General features: G+C 45.0%; 1 protein-coding gene across 3 annotated transcripts in view; it reads left to right on the top strand.

Moving 5' to 3' along the window:
• The window catches only part of Delta (neurogenic locus protein delta), a 76,577-nt gene that overhangs the window by 42,729 nt on the left and 18,289 nt on the right, over positions 1 to 15,559 (top strand). For all 3 annotated transcript variants that reach the window (XM_033486543.2, XM_033486544.2, XM_076518966.1), the window contains exon 4: positions 5,569 to 5,820. In XM_033486543.2, the coding sequence (XP_033342434.2) occupies positions 5,569 to 5,820 (252 nt within the window). The remainder of the gene's footprint in view (positions 1 to 5,568; positions 5,821 to 15,559) is intronic.

Here is a 15,559-nt window from a genome sequence, read left to right as displayed (position 1 = left end):
ACGAAATCATTAATACTGAGAAAAATATCAGTATCCTGAGACAACAAATACAAGTAAATCCTCCCGAAAGTTAGCGTCCATATTTTTAAACGCGTTAAAAAAAAACGCAAACCCTTAAATATCTCGACTTAAAAACAAAAAGTGACTTATGCCACTTTCAAAAATAAACGGGGCTCATATGTCCCACGAATCAAGTTCGCATAATAATCGAGCGTGTCGATCCGCGAGCGACCGGTCCCCGGACGGTTTCCGGAGCCCCGATGCACCCGAGTGACCCATTTACGTCGGAGAACCTTGCGTTTACTGTTACACACACACCGCTTTCGGCTCGCAGGTTAGGCTTCGCAGCTGCACTTTGCCCTCCGTCTATCCGCTCTCTCCAGTAACACCAGCTCCGAAGGATCCCTGAACCTGTTTCTTCTGCACCCTGTCGGAACGGTTTCGTAGCCGGCGCGTCCCCCCTCCTCCACCACGCTACAAATCGTTTCGAAAAGCAATTCCGATCGGCTCGTATCGGCCGATTCGCCACGAGAGCTCGGGGAGCGCGGGAGCCCGATGAAGGCGGAAAGATTCGATTCGAGCCGCGAAATCGGCGTTTACGAATCCCCCGGGACGATCTCTCGATCCCGAAGGATATCTCTCGTCTGGCCCGGGGTGTCTGGTCTGGTCCGGCCCGGTCTCCGGGGCCTTGCTCGCGTGTGTGCCGCCGCACACCGGCCGGCAGAAAATGGGCCTTTCGTTACGCTGCGAGCCGGCCCGATCGGCCGGGGCCCCCAGAACAAGAATAACACGGAATAAAAGGGCGAAAATAAAAATGCTCGCCGGGAGGGGCGGGGAGGGAGGGGAGGAAAAGGGAGAGAGAGAGAGGACGGAGCCGAGAGCGCGCGGGAAAAAACAAAAGGTCGCGCGAAACAACGCAACAGGATTCGCCGATGGCGTGCCCGGGGATACTTAAACAGGATAACCGGGGCCCGATTCTCTTCCCAGAAGGGAAGTAACGTCTCGCTGTCGGCGAAACGGGAGTCTCGAGGGAGAGGCGGCAGCGTCTTCTCTCTCTCGCTCTCTCGCGTTCGCTCGAAGCTGCGCCGGGGCTATCTTCCCAGGTGATGCTGTTACGAGTTCTGAAAACGCCGATGTTCGCACGCCACTGCAGATGGATCGTGTACGCGCCATCGACTCTGTTCAGCCGAGGATCTCGCCCGAGATCGAGCAGTCCTCTCTCGAGAGAGATCCTCCGACCGTTTTTTCTCCTCCTCCCCCCATCCGCTTTCGCCGCGACCTTCACCCTCTGGCTCCGACGCCGTTCGCCACGTCGTCGTTCCGCCGATAGATTTCCTATTTCGTTCGTCTCCTGTTGTCGTCTCGCGTTCTCTTCTCCCCCTCGTCCCCTCAGAAAAAGCTGCTTCGTTCTCGCGCACAACTTCTTCACCGTGTGAGAAGATTTTGCGCCCTTCGATTGTGGGGTTTGTCGTTTTATTTGGTTCTCGTTTTTAGTTTATTTCGTATACGGGGATGGACTTTCGTTGCGAAGTAAAATGAAACGATGCGCGATGAAGAAAATGTGGTGGAAATGTGGTGGAAATGTTACGGGAATAGCGTTGATTGGTGTGAAGTTCATTGCCGTGGTGATCGAGGAGATACGCGCGCGGTGATCGTTGCGATAAGATAATCGAGATGAGATGGTCGAGATGGTGTAATCGAAATGAAATGGTCGATGTAAAGTAATCGAAATTAAATAGTCCGAATAAAAGAATCGAAATGGAATCGTTGCGATAAAATAATCGATGTGAAATCATCGAAATCGAATAATCGAGATTAGATTGTCGAAATAAAATGATCGAAGTGAAACGGTCGAAATCGAATAATCGAAATGTAATGGTCGAAATAAAATAATCGAGATGCAATGCTCGAAATCGAATAATCGGAATGAAATGGTCGAAATAAAATAATCGAAATGAAATCGTTGCAATAAAATAATCGAAGCGAAATAGTCGAAATCGCATAATCGAAATTAGACAGTCGAAATAAAATAATCGAAATGAAATCGTTGCAATAAAATAATCGATGTGATGTAGTCGGAATAAAATAATCGAAATGAAACAGTCGAAATAAAATAATCGAAATGCAATAGTCGATATCAAATAATCTAAATGCAATGGTTGAAATAAAATAATCGAAATGCAATAGTCGAAATAAAGTAATCGAAATGGAATAGTCGAAATCAAATAATCGAAATTAGACAGTCGAAGTCAAATAATCGAGATGCAATGCTCGAAATCAAATAATCGAAATGCAATGGTCGAAATCAAATAATCGAAATGCAATAGTCGAAGTAAAATAATCGAAATGAAATCGTTACAATAAAATAATCAAAACGAAATAGTCGAAGTAAAATAATCGAAACGAAACGGTCGAAGTAAAATAATCGAAACGGTAATAATCGAAATAAAATAATCGAAACGGTTAATGATCGAAATAAGATGACCGAATCGAAACAGTCGAACCGAAATAATCGAAACGAAATAATCGAAATAAAATGTGCGAGACACGATGCGAAAGGGTTTGCGACCGTCGGGACGCATCGGAACACCCGGTAGATTAGAGCGACGGATGAGATCCGCCGCGCGAGGCAGGAGGAAGAGCGTCCGGATCCTCGAAACTGGTGCAGAAATAGAGCCAGGGCCGGGTGTCGAACCGTCGATTACTATCGTTCGGGAAACGAAGCTGGTTCCTTGGCGGTGACGGTGGGAAGGGGTTGGGGGGCGGAAGGGGGTGTCGGGAGCACAACAGAGGCCCGGTCCACTTACGCTACCAGCGATCGCATAACCATAGAGCACGTCTACGAGGCCTTGCCTCGGGGCTCGCTCGGTTTTCGCCTCGGGGGCCTCAGCCGTGCACGCACGCACGGGCCCCCGAAACTGGTCCGGCGGGCCCCGGTGCACAGTGGTCCGGGAACTCGCCTTCTGCGGCTTCAATTATTTTAGCGTTGTTTCAAGGTTTCAAGGTGCTGGTCGCGTACACCAGTAGGTCGTTGAATTCCTCTCGATTAGCAGCCAGAATATTTGTTAAAAAACATATTTTTTATGCCCGTTGCAGTCGAACGGGGCGACGCTGTGAATATTGCTAAACCGTTTTTCAAAATAATAATTGTGTCACGGTTACGGATTCGTTTGTGTTTAATCCTAGATTTACGGAGCACGGAGAACAGCTGTTTTATGTATTCGTTTATAAAAGTAACGATATGACGTTTATTCTGATTTTTAACAAGCGTTATTAATATAATATTATTATTATAAATATATTATTATTTATAATATTATAAATATATTATTATTTATAATATTATAAATATATTATTATTTAATATATTAATATTATAAATATATTATTATTTATAATATTTAATAAGCGTAAATAACGTATAAATTGAATAAATAACTCGTAAACGTGTCTTAACGATATGAATAATCATAAATTAAAAAATTAATGACCCGGGTTCCGTAATAAATATATTATTTATTTATTTCGATTTTTCATTTCGTTTATTCCACTTCGATTATTTCATTTCAACTATTTCTTTGCGATTATTCCCACGGGTTCCGCAAATCCAGCGTTAAAAAAGCATATTCCCTAAGAACATCTGCAATTGCAATCTCATAATTTCGCACCTAGAATGCTCTAAGACGGTACAGCCGATTACTGGCCCAAAGTAACCGCCCAACATTTTGGGCCCGATCAACGTGATCGAGTAAAACATACTATAAATTTTCATTCCTTCATTTCCGTTCATTTCTTGACGAGAAAATTAAGCTTATTCGTCGCCAAATACTCAGCTAATTGCGAGAACTATCCAAACGCACAGCAATCGGTCTCGCCCCACAGTAACCGGTCCCGTAAACTCTCGGAACGTCGCCAGCAATATTTTAAATCTCCCGATTTCAAAGGGTCCTTGTTCGAGAGAGAGAGAGAGGAAAAAGAATTCCGCGCGAACATGGAAATCCAAAAAACTTTGATCCGGGCCCGCAATTTAGCGGCGGGCCGGTGCGCGGCGTGTAACCGGGGCCCTTCGGGGCCCCTGCATCGTGAGACGCGCGGCGGCGTTTTTCGGTAGGGCACCTGATCCGCGCGCGGACCAGCTCTCTCTCTCTCTCTCTCTCTCTCTCCTAATTCCGGCCGGGGCCCATTACGATAATGCGTTTAGTAGGAAGCCCGGCGCTGCTCTTCTTCCTCTCCGCGAAAACAGGTAGTGGCAGGAGAGCGGGAGCCGGAGCCAGGAGCAGAGGGGCGGCCCGGGGAGGAGGGAAGAAGAAAAGAAGAACGCCTCTTTCCCAGAGCTACAACGCGCTCGCTCGCTGCTCTCTGTGTATACGCTTACTCTCTTTGTGCCGGATGCGTGCCGCCGGCGGAGTAGCAATAGCGGACGAACGTCCGGTCTCTCCCCTCTCCCTCTCTCTCTCTCTCTCTCTCTCTTTCTCCCTCTCTCTCTCTCTCTCTCTCTCTCTCTCTCTGGATCTGTTGCTGCTCGACTGTCCCGCTCGCTCGCCCGGGGCCGATGCACTTCGATCGCATGATTGGGCGCAGCAACGGCGCAGCACACCGCTCCCCCTCGTCCCGCCAGGAACCGAGAGCCGATCGACACGCTTAATTACTCTCGCGTTTCGGTTTCGTGCCTCTCTTTCGACCGGCTCGATTATAGTCGGAGAGCAGCGCGCTGTCCGGAGGATCCGTCGGGATCCGACGGAGTGCCCCCGTGAAAACTGGGCCCGAGAACGGGGACCGCCGACTCCCGGGCCCCGGAATCGGGCCCCGCCGCGGCGTCCAGGCGAACGCGAATTTCCTGTATAACCTGCGGTGATCCGCGCGCACGGAAAATCCTTGCCGCGATTGGATCTCACGAGGCGGGTTGTTTTTCTTTTTTTCTTTTTAAGTATAGTATAGTATAGTATCTTTTATATATTTTATATAGTATATAATATTATAAATATTTTATAAATGATAAATGGTAATGATAATAATAATAATAATAATAATAATAATAATAATAATAATAATAATAATAATAATAATAATAATAATAAATAATAATAATAAATGGTAATGATGAGAATAATAACAATAAATGGTAATGTTAATAATAATAATAATAACTGGTAATGATACTAATAACAATAATAACTGGTAACGATACTAATAACAATAATAATTATAATTATAATAAATAATAATAATAATAAATGGTAATGATAATAATAATAATAATAACAATAATAAATGTTAACGATGATAATAATAATAAACGATAACGATGGCAATAATGATAATAAATGACAATGGCAATAATAGCACCCCTAAACAGTCAGAGCGGGCCATTGGAATGAACAGAACGTGGCAGCGACGATGAAAGCTGGTCGAAAAATCGACCACACCACCACCGTGGAGACAAATAGTCGAATAAATCGATGGCGTCGCGGAAACGCCGTCCGCGCTCGAACGCGTACGGAAATGCAGATTTTTGTTCTTCATTGTTATGAGATCTGACGGAAGTGGTGGTATTTTTCCGTGTTGCAGAGAAGGTGCTGATAACGAGGCTGACCACGCAGAAGTGGCTGGACGTCGGGCCGAACTGGACCGAGGACGAGTACAGGAGCGCCCACTCGAAGATGGTGTACGAGTACCGGGTGACATGCGTCGCCTACTATTACGGGAAGGGCTGCGAGAACCTGTGCAGGCCGAGGGACGACAATTTCGGGCATTACAGCTGCAGCCCGATCGGCGAGAGGGTCTGCCTCTCTGGATGGAAGGGCGACTACTGCAATAGCCGTGAGTGTTCCGGTCTCTATGTCTCTAACCTATTATCGCGTGCCTGTGGTGGTGCGCCGGTGCGCGCGCGCGCCCGCGCTCTCCCGCAGTATGCGTGGCTCGCCCCGCGCGCGCGCGCGCGCTCGCCCGCGAGCCTCCGCACACTCCCACGCTTCCCATCGCGACTGCAACCCGCGCGACATCCCTCCTTTTGTCGGAATTCCGTGTATGAAATTACAGAGACGATCGCTCGCTCCCTTTTCGCTCTCTCTCTCTCTCTCTCTCTCTCTCTCTCTCTGTCTCTCTTGCCCCCGACGAGGGCTCTCTCTCTCTCTCTCTCTCTCTCTCTCTTTTGCCCCCGACGCGGCTGCTCTCTCTCTCTCTCTCTCTTGCCCCCGTCGAGGGCTCTCTCTCTCTCCCTTGCCCCCGACGAGGGCTCTCTCTCTCTCTCTCTCTCTCTCGGTAATTCATTCGGTGCCTGTCGTGTTCCGTACGGTAACTGGAGACCGGCCGACCAATTTCGGGATTTTTTGGGGGTTGCTCTAAGGGTGGGTGGGGGGTAGCTGCCCCGCGCGCCGCCTTGAATTACTCGGTGGGAAACTCGTCGCCGAACCACTCTCGGTCGACCATTCGGACCGTATGGACGCCACGCGAGATCTTGGCGGAAATTGTTGCGAGGTTGCTCGACACGTCGCTGCGAGATTTTCAGGACGAAGAAGCAGCACGATCATGTTGCTTTTTCTACGGACGGTCTCGCGGAACGAGACGATTAATATTATATATATATATAATACTATAATATAACTATATATATTTATAACGTAGTATAATTATAATTATAGCTATATATATTATAACCATAATTATAATTATAGTTATACTACGTTATAAATATATATAGTTATATGATAGTATTATTATTATATATATAATACTATAATATAACTGTATATATTTATAATGTAGTATAACTATAATTACAGCTATATATATTATAACTATAATTATAGTTATACTACATTATAAATATATATAGTTACATTATAGTATCACATTACATACAATATAATACTATAATAACATTAAATTAATATATATATATATAATATAATATTAAAATAACATACGAACGCATTCGTAACGCGCGAATCAATCATAGTTTCCGTGCGATCGTCGAACGTAAATCGATCGTCGATTACCGAATCGACGGATCCGCGTCGAAAAAAGAAAAAAAAAGAAAACAGAAAAACGTGTGCGCGCCGTTTTGATAACGCAGCGGGATGGATGGATGGATAGATGGATGGTGTTATATAACTTTGGGTCGGGCGTTCGCCGTTCTCGTACCACGAAACTCGACGAACTCTGGTCCGCGAAGGAGAGGCCCGGTGCAGTGTCGGTGCAGCAGTCGGGTCCGAGCGTGCAGCAGCTTCCCACGCTTGGCTCGCGCGTGTGCGAGCGCGATCGTGGCTCCGGCTCTCTCTCTCTCTCGATCCCACCTCTCCCTCTCCCCCCCTCTCTCTCTCTCTCTCTCTCTCTCTCGATCCCACCTCTCTCTCTCTCTCTCTCTCTCTCTCTCTCGGTCGCTGGTCCCGTCCCGGGTCTCTCTTTCGCCTCTCCTTGTCCCTCCCGATTCACCGTTCGTCTGCATCCAACGTCCTCCTCGTCGGTCGTTCGCGTACCTGAGCCGAGCCGTCGAGCGAAGGATTAATCCGTGTGTACGTGCACGGGGCCCGACTCGTTCGTTCGCTCGCTAGCTAGCTCGCTCGCTCGTTCGCCTGCTAGGCTGGCCAGCTCGCCCGTCCGCTTTCCGCGTGCACACGTTTTCAGCCTGCCGAGTCCGAGAGGCTCTCTCGGCCGAGAGAAGAGAGTCCTTCCTTCGTGTGTGGCTCGTTCAGTCTCGCCGGACGGGACGCGCGTCCTCGGCTCTGCAACAATGTTCGATTCCCTTCGCGAGCATTGTCCCGGGAGGCCAGAAAGAATTGTCCGCGAGCCAATTCTACGATGTACTTCGTTGGTCCAGTTAGCTGCCGGAGTTCTCTGTCGCCGGAGCCTGTTGTTCGATCTAGGATCAGGATCTTGTAGATTTTTGTAGGAAATTTTTCCGTAAATTCTCTGTAATTCTATGTAATCATTTTTTATTTCGAGATCTCTACGGAATTTATTGACGCGTTTCACCGTACGGATGACTAGAGATAGTCGGTTTCTTGAGTTCTTCGTCGAAGGAATTCGATCGAAATAATAATCGAGCTCGGACGGAGCAACGGTGAGACGTGATTTACTAGTTGCAGTAAATTTCTCCGTAATTGACGCTCGGATCGTACGCGAAAATGGACGATTTGGGAAGCGGAGGTACGATTGTTGCGATTATTATATTATTATATTTATTACACGTATATTTTTTGTATTATATGTTGTAATGTTATTATTGTATTTATTATATGTGTTTTATTAGATATTATTATATTATTACTATTATTTTATACGATATACGAATATTATATCATACGGCAAATATTACAATGAGGCTCGTTAAATATTGGAGTAAATGCGTGTTACCGTTATTTTTATAAACTAGAATTTAATATAAAACAGCTGATTTCAGTGCTCCGTAAATCGTATATCGTATAATATAATAATAATAATATAATAATACATAGTAAAATATATATAATAAATTTAATAATGACATAATAATACATAATAGTATATACATAATAAATATAATAATATATATTCATATATAATTATACTTACGAATTGGTTACTACATTAAAGCGACATTTCAATATATAATATAATAATAATATACATAATAATATATAATAAAATATACATAATAAATATAATAATATATATTCATATATAATTATACTTACGAATTGGTTACTACATTAAAGCGACATTTCAATATATAATATAATAATAATATACATAATAATATAATAATAATATACATAATAATATATAATAAAATATACATAATAAATATAATAATATATATTCATATATAATTATACTTACGAATTGATTACTACATTAAAGCGACGTTTCAAGAAAATTGATCTTCCTAAGAGCTTTCTCTTTCTCTCGCTATCAACATCGTCGAGCCGACTATCAAACCGAACACCTACAACTGCGCTAACTATACTATAGTTAGCAATAGTTAACGAATTAAACTACAGTTAACAATAGTACAACTCAAAAACCTACGCGTACGATCGGAACAACCGCGGTCGAAAAAAACAGTTCCCGACCCGTCGTTAACGACGGGATCCGTAAAAATAACGTCTTAAATGTCTCGCGAACGTTGAACGAACGATCATCATCGATCACGCGTCCCCCTTCGATCACCATTCGCGTGACCATTCTTCTTCGTAAAAGCTCGCTTCCGAACAGCCGGAAGAAGCCCATCAGCTGATGACGAAGGTGGTGTCCCATTAAAAGCGCGCAGAGCAGCACAGCTGTAGAAACGCGACTCGGGAAAATGGGACTTTTAAAAGTATATATTGAAGAACAGGAGGGGGGAGAGGGGGAGGGGCGACGTGCACGTGGTGGACAGGTCGGTCGCGTCACCTGGCGCATCCCCGCGGGCACAAAGGCTCTTTTTCTGGGCGCGCGTCGCGACGCAACGGGGGTGGAGAACGGTCGTCGGTCGTCGAGTGGTCGTCGACGACGCGGCGGGAGAGGGGAGGGGGGCAAGAAAGGAAGAAGAAAAAAAGAAAAAAAGAGAAAAGACGGCGCGCGCGCGATGCCGTCTTTCAGGAATTTCGTTTCGCCTTTGTTGCGCGGAATTCTTCGAGATATATACGGTATATATACAGAGAGAGAGAGAAGAGGTTTCGCAAGGCGGCACCCAGCAGCAGCAACACAGCACCCGACCAGCAACGCGAACGACGGTTCGTTCGTTCGGCTTGTGTGTACCGCTGACGATGGCATCCGAGATTTAGAGTCCTCTTTTGCTTCCCTCGCCGCGGCGTGCCAAGTTCTCCCGACATTCCGCGTTTCCAGCCAACGGTCGGTCGGTCGGTCGAGGGAGAGAACGGCATTCGTGTGGCCGTTGACGGGGTCTCTCCTCTCTCTCCCTCTCTCTCTCTCTCTGTTTTTCGAGGGAGAGACGTCGTCGCGACGCTGTCCCCGGCCGTTTCGTTCCGATGGGCCCTTCCCGATCGAAAATTCCGTGGGACCACGCCGCGCAATTATATCTCGCCTCGGATTAACGCGCATGGGAACTCGACCGCGAGAACCCCCGGAACACGCCTAATCTTTCGATTCCCGGTCGCCTCGGGAACGCGCGGAACGCACGCGTTATCGCTAATCTTTATTCTACCGATAGCGGTGCGCTGTTTGTCTTTTTTTATTCGCTTTTTTATTCCGTTCATTGATTTAGTATTTCGTCGGCGTAACTCTCTTTGTAAGTTTATAATTCTTTCTTCGTTAATTTGTTCTTGTTATTTTATCATTCGTGTATTTTTCACTGGAGTATAAATGTAATAGATTTTTCGCGGGAAGAAACTGGGCCACACAGGCTGAATTATGCGAAGATCGTGGGAATATAGAAGCGCGGAGGACGAACGGAAATGTTGTTGGATACGATGGTAGATGATACGGCACTGGAAATAGTATGTAAATAATAATAATAAATAGTAATAATAAACATATACGTATACATAATATATAAATAGTAATAAATAGTAATAATAAATATGTATAAATAATAATAATAGTAAACGTATATATAATATATAAATAGTAATAACTAGTAATAATAAATAAATATATATAATAAATAAATGGTAATAAATAGTAATAATAAATATATATATAATATACAAATAATAATAAATAGTAATAATAAATATGTACAATATATAAATAACAGTAAATAAAAATAAATAGTAATAACAAATATATACATAACATAAAAATGATAATAAACAAAGATAAATATGGAAATAAAAATAGATATGCAAACGGGGACCTATAATAGAGAGATTAACAGGCTCGATAAAGTTCGCACCGAAATGACGGCGCGAATAATATCGAAAAATCGAGAAACGCGGGAGCGGAGATTGTTCTAAAAATAGGGAAAGAGGTCGGAGAACAATGCCGATCGCAGAAATACCGTTCAAGGCCCCCCGGAGACGATTTTCGCGAGTTTCGCTCGGTTCCGAGGGTCATCCTCTCGCGATTCCACGAGTCGACCTTCCGCGGTCGTCCTTCCTGCGAGCCCACGGGCGAGCGGTTCGTGTCTTCACCGATCTCTCTCTCTCTCTCTCTCTCTCTCTCTCTCTCTCTCTCTCGCTCGCTCGCTCGCTCTCTGCGATGGTCTCTCCTCGTGGAGGCGATCGGTCGTTGCACTCCCCGAGCCGGCGCTCGACAAACTTACTCCGCGCATTGATTACTAATAGACTGCTTACTCCTCATTTCGTGACATTCCCGGACTTTCGTGGAATCGGCGATTCGTGCGGCGATTTCGCGACGGCCGAGATTCGTCTCTTGCCCCGCGATCGATGGATCGATCGATCGATCGATCGACCGATCGGTCTCGCGTGTCAGCGCGGCACTCGGTCGTTAACCGATCCCGGATAAAATTAACGGATTCCCGGCGAGAGCTTTTCCCCGCGGAGTTTCCAGCGCTTTTTGCGGGGCCCGCCGCGGCCCGCCGAGAAAGTAAGCAAGCATTGTTCCGAGCCGGCGGTGGGTCCCGGGCCCCGCGCGGCGCGGCGCGGCGCAGCACCGATCGCCTCGGACGTCGGCGCGCCGAGTTAATTGCCGGTGGAAATACTGGTCGGGTTATTTTGAAATTGAACTTGCCCCGGGGACGGGTTCCGTGAGAACGGCCGATTTCGTCGGGTAAAAATGGAAGTCGGAAACGGCGGGGGCAAGCGCAATCTCGGGCCCCCGCGACGACTGACTATACTCTACCTGTGTGTACACACTCTGGCTCGTTTGCTCAGGTGAGACGCGATCGTCGCGCGCCCCCCTCCCCTTCCCTCCGGCTCCGCTTTTTACGAGGAAAGGAACGACGCGGCGGGAAAGAAATCGCTCGCTCTGTGGCTTCCGACGCTGAGATATTAGCCCTTGTTGCCGCGACAACCCCGTGCAATTTGTTCGACCACGAGTACAGAGAGTCCGTTAATGGGGAACCGAGCGCCGAATACGGGCCGGGTAGGTTACCCTTACGCCGGGGGATGAACGAGAAACGCGGCGCTTTTGGGGGAGGACGAACGGCGGCGCGACGATTTGTCCGCGTGCAATTTGATCTTGCGAACGGGTTCACGGGGTGTTGCGGTTTTGAAGAGGGGTGGATTGGTTTTTTTTGTTATCACTAGGGGCGACTTGGTTTTTCTTTTTTTTTTTAATTGTAGGCGACGGTCTAGCAATGTTGTATGGGCTACAGTTATTTTCGCGAGGAAAGTAGTAATTTTGAGCCAAATATAAGGTTAAATTTATAAAATGTAATGTAATGTGATGTTGGACATATATAATAATATATTAGAGAATATATTATATTATTATATATTATTATATTATATAGTAATATATTAGACAATATATTATATTATTATAATGTACATTATATTATGATATATTATTATATTATATAATAATATATTAGACAATGTATTATATTATTATTATAATAATAATAATAATTATAATATATATTATATTATGATTATTATTATTATATTATATTATAATATAATATAATATGCAGAGATAAAGTTACGATTTTTGAATCATTCTGTGCCTCCAGCGTGTTAAAAAGAGCATCTCTGGTTCAAACGATTGCCAATTGGTCGACAATTATAATAACCATATTGTTACAATGATTATTACAGTATCTCTCCTCTTCTCGAACCGTCCATTTTTCTTTCGAAGTTGCAAACAAAATCAAGTAGAATTTTGCCGAACCTATATTCAAACTTCTACCAAGATCGATGATTTTGCGAATCGATGCGAAAATAATTCTGCGCGCTCACATATATTCTCAAGGTCGCGGATTCGACGAAAATTGAAATGAAAAGAAATGAAAAAGACTTTCTCGAACTTTTCTATAGACCCCTTGGTGTACCCAGTTAACGCGAGGCGCAGAGATATCGCGATATCCGGCGACAGGGGTAGTTGCAGCAGCATTTTCGGGGGTGCCTTGTGTGGCTTAGGGGTTGCGGAGAGAGGCAGCTGCAACGCGGGCCGAAACAGAGGCCGAGTGGGCCCCTGACAGCTGCACGTTGCTCTCGGTGCTTTAACCAACAGCTGCACCGGCCTCTCGCGTTCACAGTCCGCTTCCATTTCGACCCCTTCTCTCTCTCTCTCTCTCTCTCTCTCTCTCTCTCTCTCGCTCTCTTTTGCTCGCTCTCGCGCTCTCTCTCTCTCTCGCGCTCTCTCTCTCTCTCTTTGTCTTTCGCTCGCTCTCTCCCTCTCTCTCTCGCTCTCCCCCTCTCGCTCTCTCTCTCGCTCGCTATCACTCGCTCTCTCTCGCTCTCCCCCTCTCGCTCTCTCTCTCGCTCTCGCTCGCTATCACTCGCTCTCTCTCGCTATCTCTCGCTCTCGCTCACTCTCTTTTGCTCTCTCTCTCTCTCTCTCTTGCTCTCGCCCGCTCGCTCTCTCTCACCGACTCGCTCTCTCCCCCCACGTCCCCCCGGCCCCGGTCCGCGCGCATTTTTCCAGCTCGTTCCAGGTCTTTATTGGCCTCCGCGCCGGTGTACCTGCCGAACACTCTCGCTCTCGTCTTTCTCCCGACGGTCTTTCACGTGGCGCGCAACAATCGGCGGAGACACAGGTAGTAGACGTTTCTTGAAGGGGGCTGGGAGGGAGAGGCACAAACGCCTTACCGAGAAATCGAGGGGGTTGGCCCAGCCAGCGGTTCATTGTCTGTCGCCGTTCCGCGAAAGGTCAGGCACAACACACGGGGTTACTTGGGAGCGCCCGCCGTGGAAAAATCGATATGTACGTTGGCCACGAGCCGTGAAATTCGTCCGCCTGCTCTGTCCAGGGGGGGAGAACCACCACCACCCGCCCCGTGTCTGGACGTTTAATCTCTTTGAGGGGCGGCCGGCCGCGACCGCGGAAGCGTTGACACACGCGACAAGGTTACGCGGGAGAGACCCGGCTTTCTCGCAATTTGGCAATCGCTTTTCGCTGCCTCGTAATTGGTCGAACGCGGATTATCCTCGTTTTTAGGAACGATTGAATAATGGTCGGTGAGTTGGTGGTTCCGTTGGGAATGATCGAACGAATCGTTCGATTCGAGGCGATATGTAATTCGTCGAAGTGTTCGCTCTGACAGAAGACGGATTGAATTTAAAATGATATGATTTAATAGCGAAAATAATAAAGATAAATGATAAGGAGAAGAGAAAATGACGAATAAATCGATAAAGTGAATAATAATAGAAATGATTTATGTGATAGTCGTTTTACGAAATTGAACTTTCTGGAATAACGAGGATCGATAAATAATATTTCAACGATAATAATAATAATAATATATAAATATATATAATATAATATAATATAATATATATAATATAATATATATAATATAATATAATATAATATAATATAATATATATAATATAATATATATAATATAATATAATATAATATAATATAATATATATAATATAATATAATATAATATATATAATATAATATAATATAATATATATAATATAATATAATATAATATAATATAATATATATTAATAATAATAATAATCTGATTAGTCTAAGTAGGCTAAAGAACGTCGAGGTGTTCCTACTGATCCCAGAAAAATGTTCAGGCAAAAAGGTGAAATGAACTTCGGTAAATATTGCAATGAATTGAACATTCAATAATCTTGCTAATCTTGCGAAAAACGTAGACGATTTTTGCATCGCGCCTAAAGATTCGCAGTCCAGTAATTATCGTCGGGTCTATCGAGGATTTCGTCGCCCCAGGAAACCTTCGAACCTGGTCCATTCAATCCCGCAGGTTCCATTCATCGAACGCGCACACGGGGGTTCTTGCCTGAACGTTGCACGGGGTTGACAATAGGGTAACTTTCTAGGCCCGCGCGAATTGCGGAACCATTGACCTGTTAGCGTTACAATAGGACCACCGCCACGGTTCGATTTAAAGTTACAACTACGGAGCCGGTCCGGACCGACCGATTTCCCAAGCTTTGTTCGAAAGTGCACGGGCTATTACATTCTGTGTCGAACAGGATATCATCGAATAAATTTCTCGATTAAAGTACTTTAGATGTTTAAAGTAAAAGTCTTCGTTATACGAAGTAAAACCGAGCTTCGAGCATCGAAGATGCTTTTGTGAAAAAGAAACGAGGAAATTTATTGCGTTCGATAGATCGATGCTCTCGGCTAACGTAACGAACTCTGAAATATTTGTTTAGTAGGAGTGGAAAATGTGACGACGAGTATACTCGTCGAACACAGAGGAAGCGTCGCTGTTGAAATATTGATTTGGAAAGACGGTATTATTTGATCAAATTAATGTTCAATGATCGCTATATTTTTTAACCGTGACGAGTATACTCGTCGGGACACAACATTCTGCAGATTCTCCGTGACGAGAATACTCGTCGGGACACAAAATTCTGCAGATTCTCCGAGACGAATATACTCGTCGGGACAAAACATATTGCTTCTTCTTCGCGACGAGTATACTCGTCAGGACAAAAAATACTGCCGATTCTCCGAGACGAATATACTCGTCAGGACAAAAAATATTGCTTCTTCTTCGTGACGAGTATAC

This window comes from Megalopta genalis, chromosome 2 (assembly GCF_051020955.1).
Source record: "Megalopta genalis isolate 19385.01 chromosome 2, iyMegGena1_principal, whole genome shotgun sequence".
Taxonomy (NCBI): Eukaryota; Metazoa; Arthropoda; class Insecta; order Hymenoptera; family Halictidae; genus Megalopta; species Megalopta genalis.
This window is presented reverse-complemented; position numbering and strand designations above follow the sequence as displayed.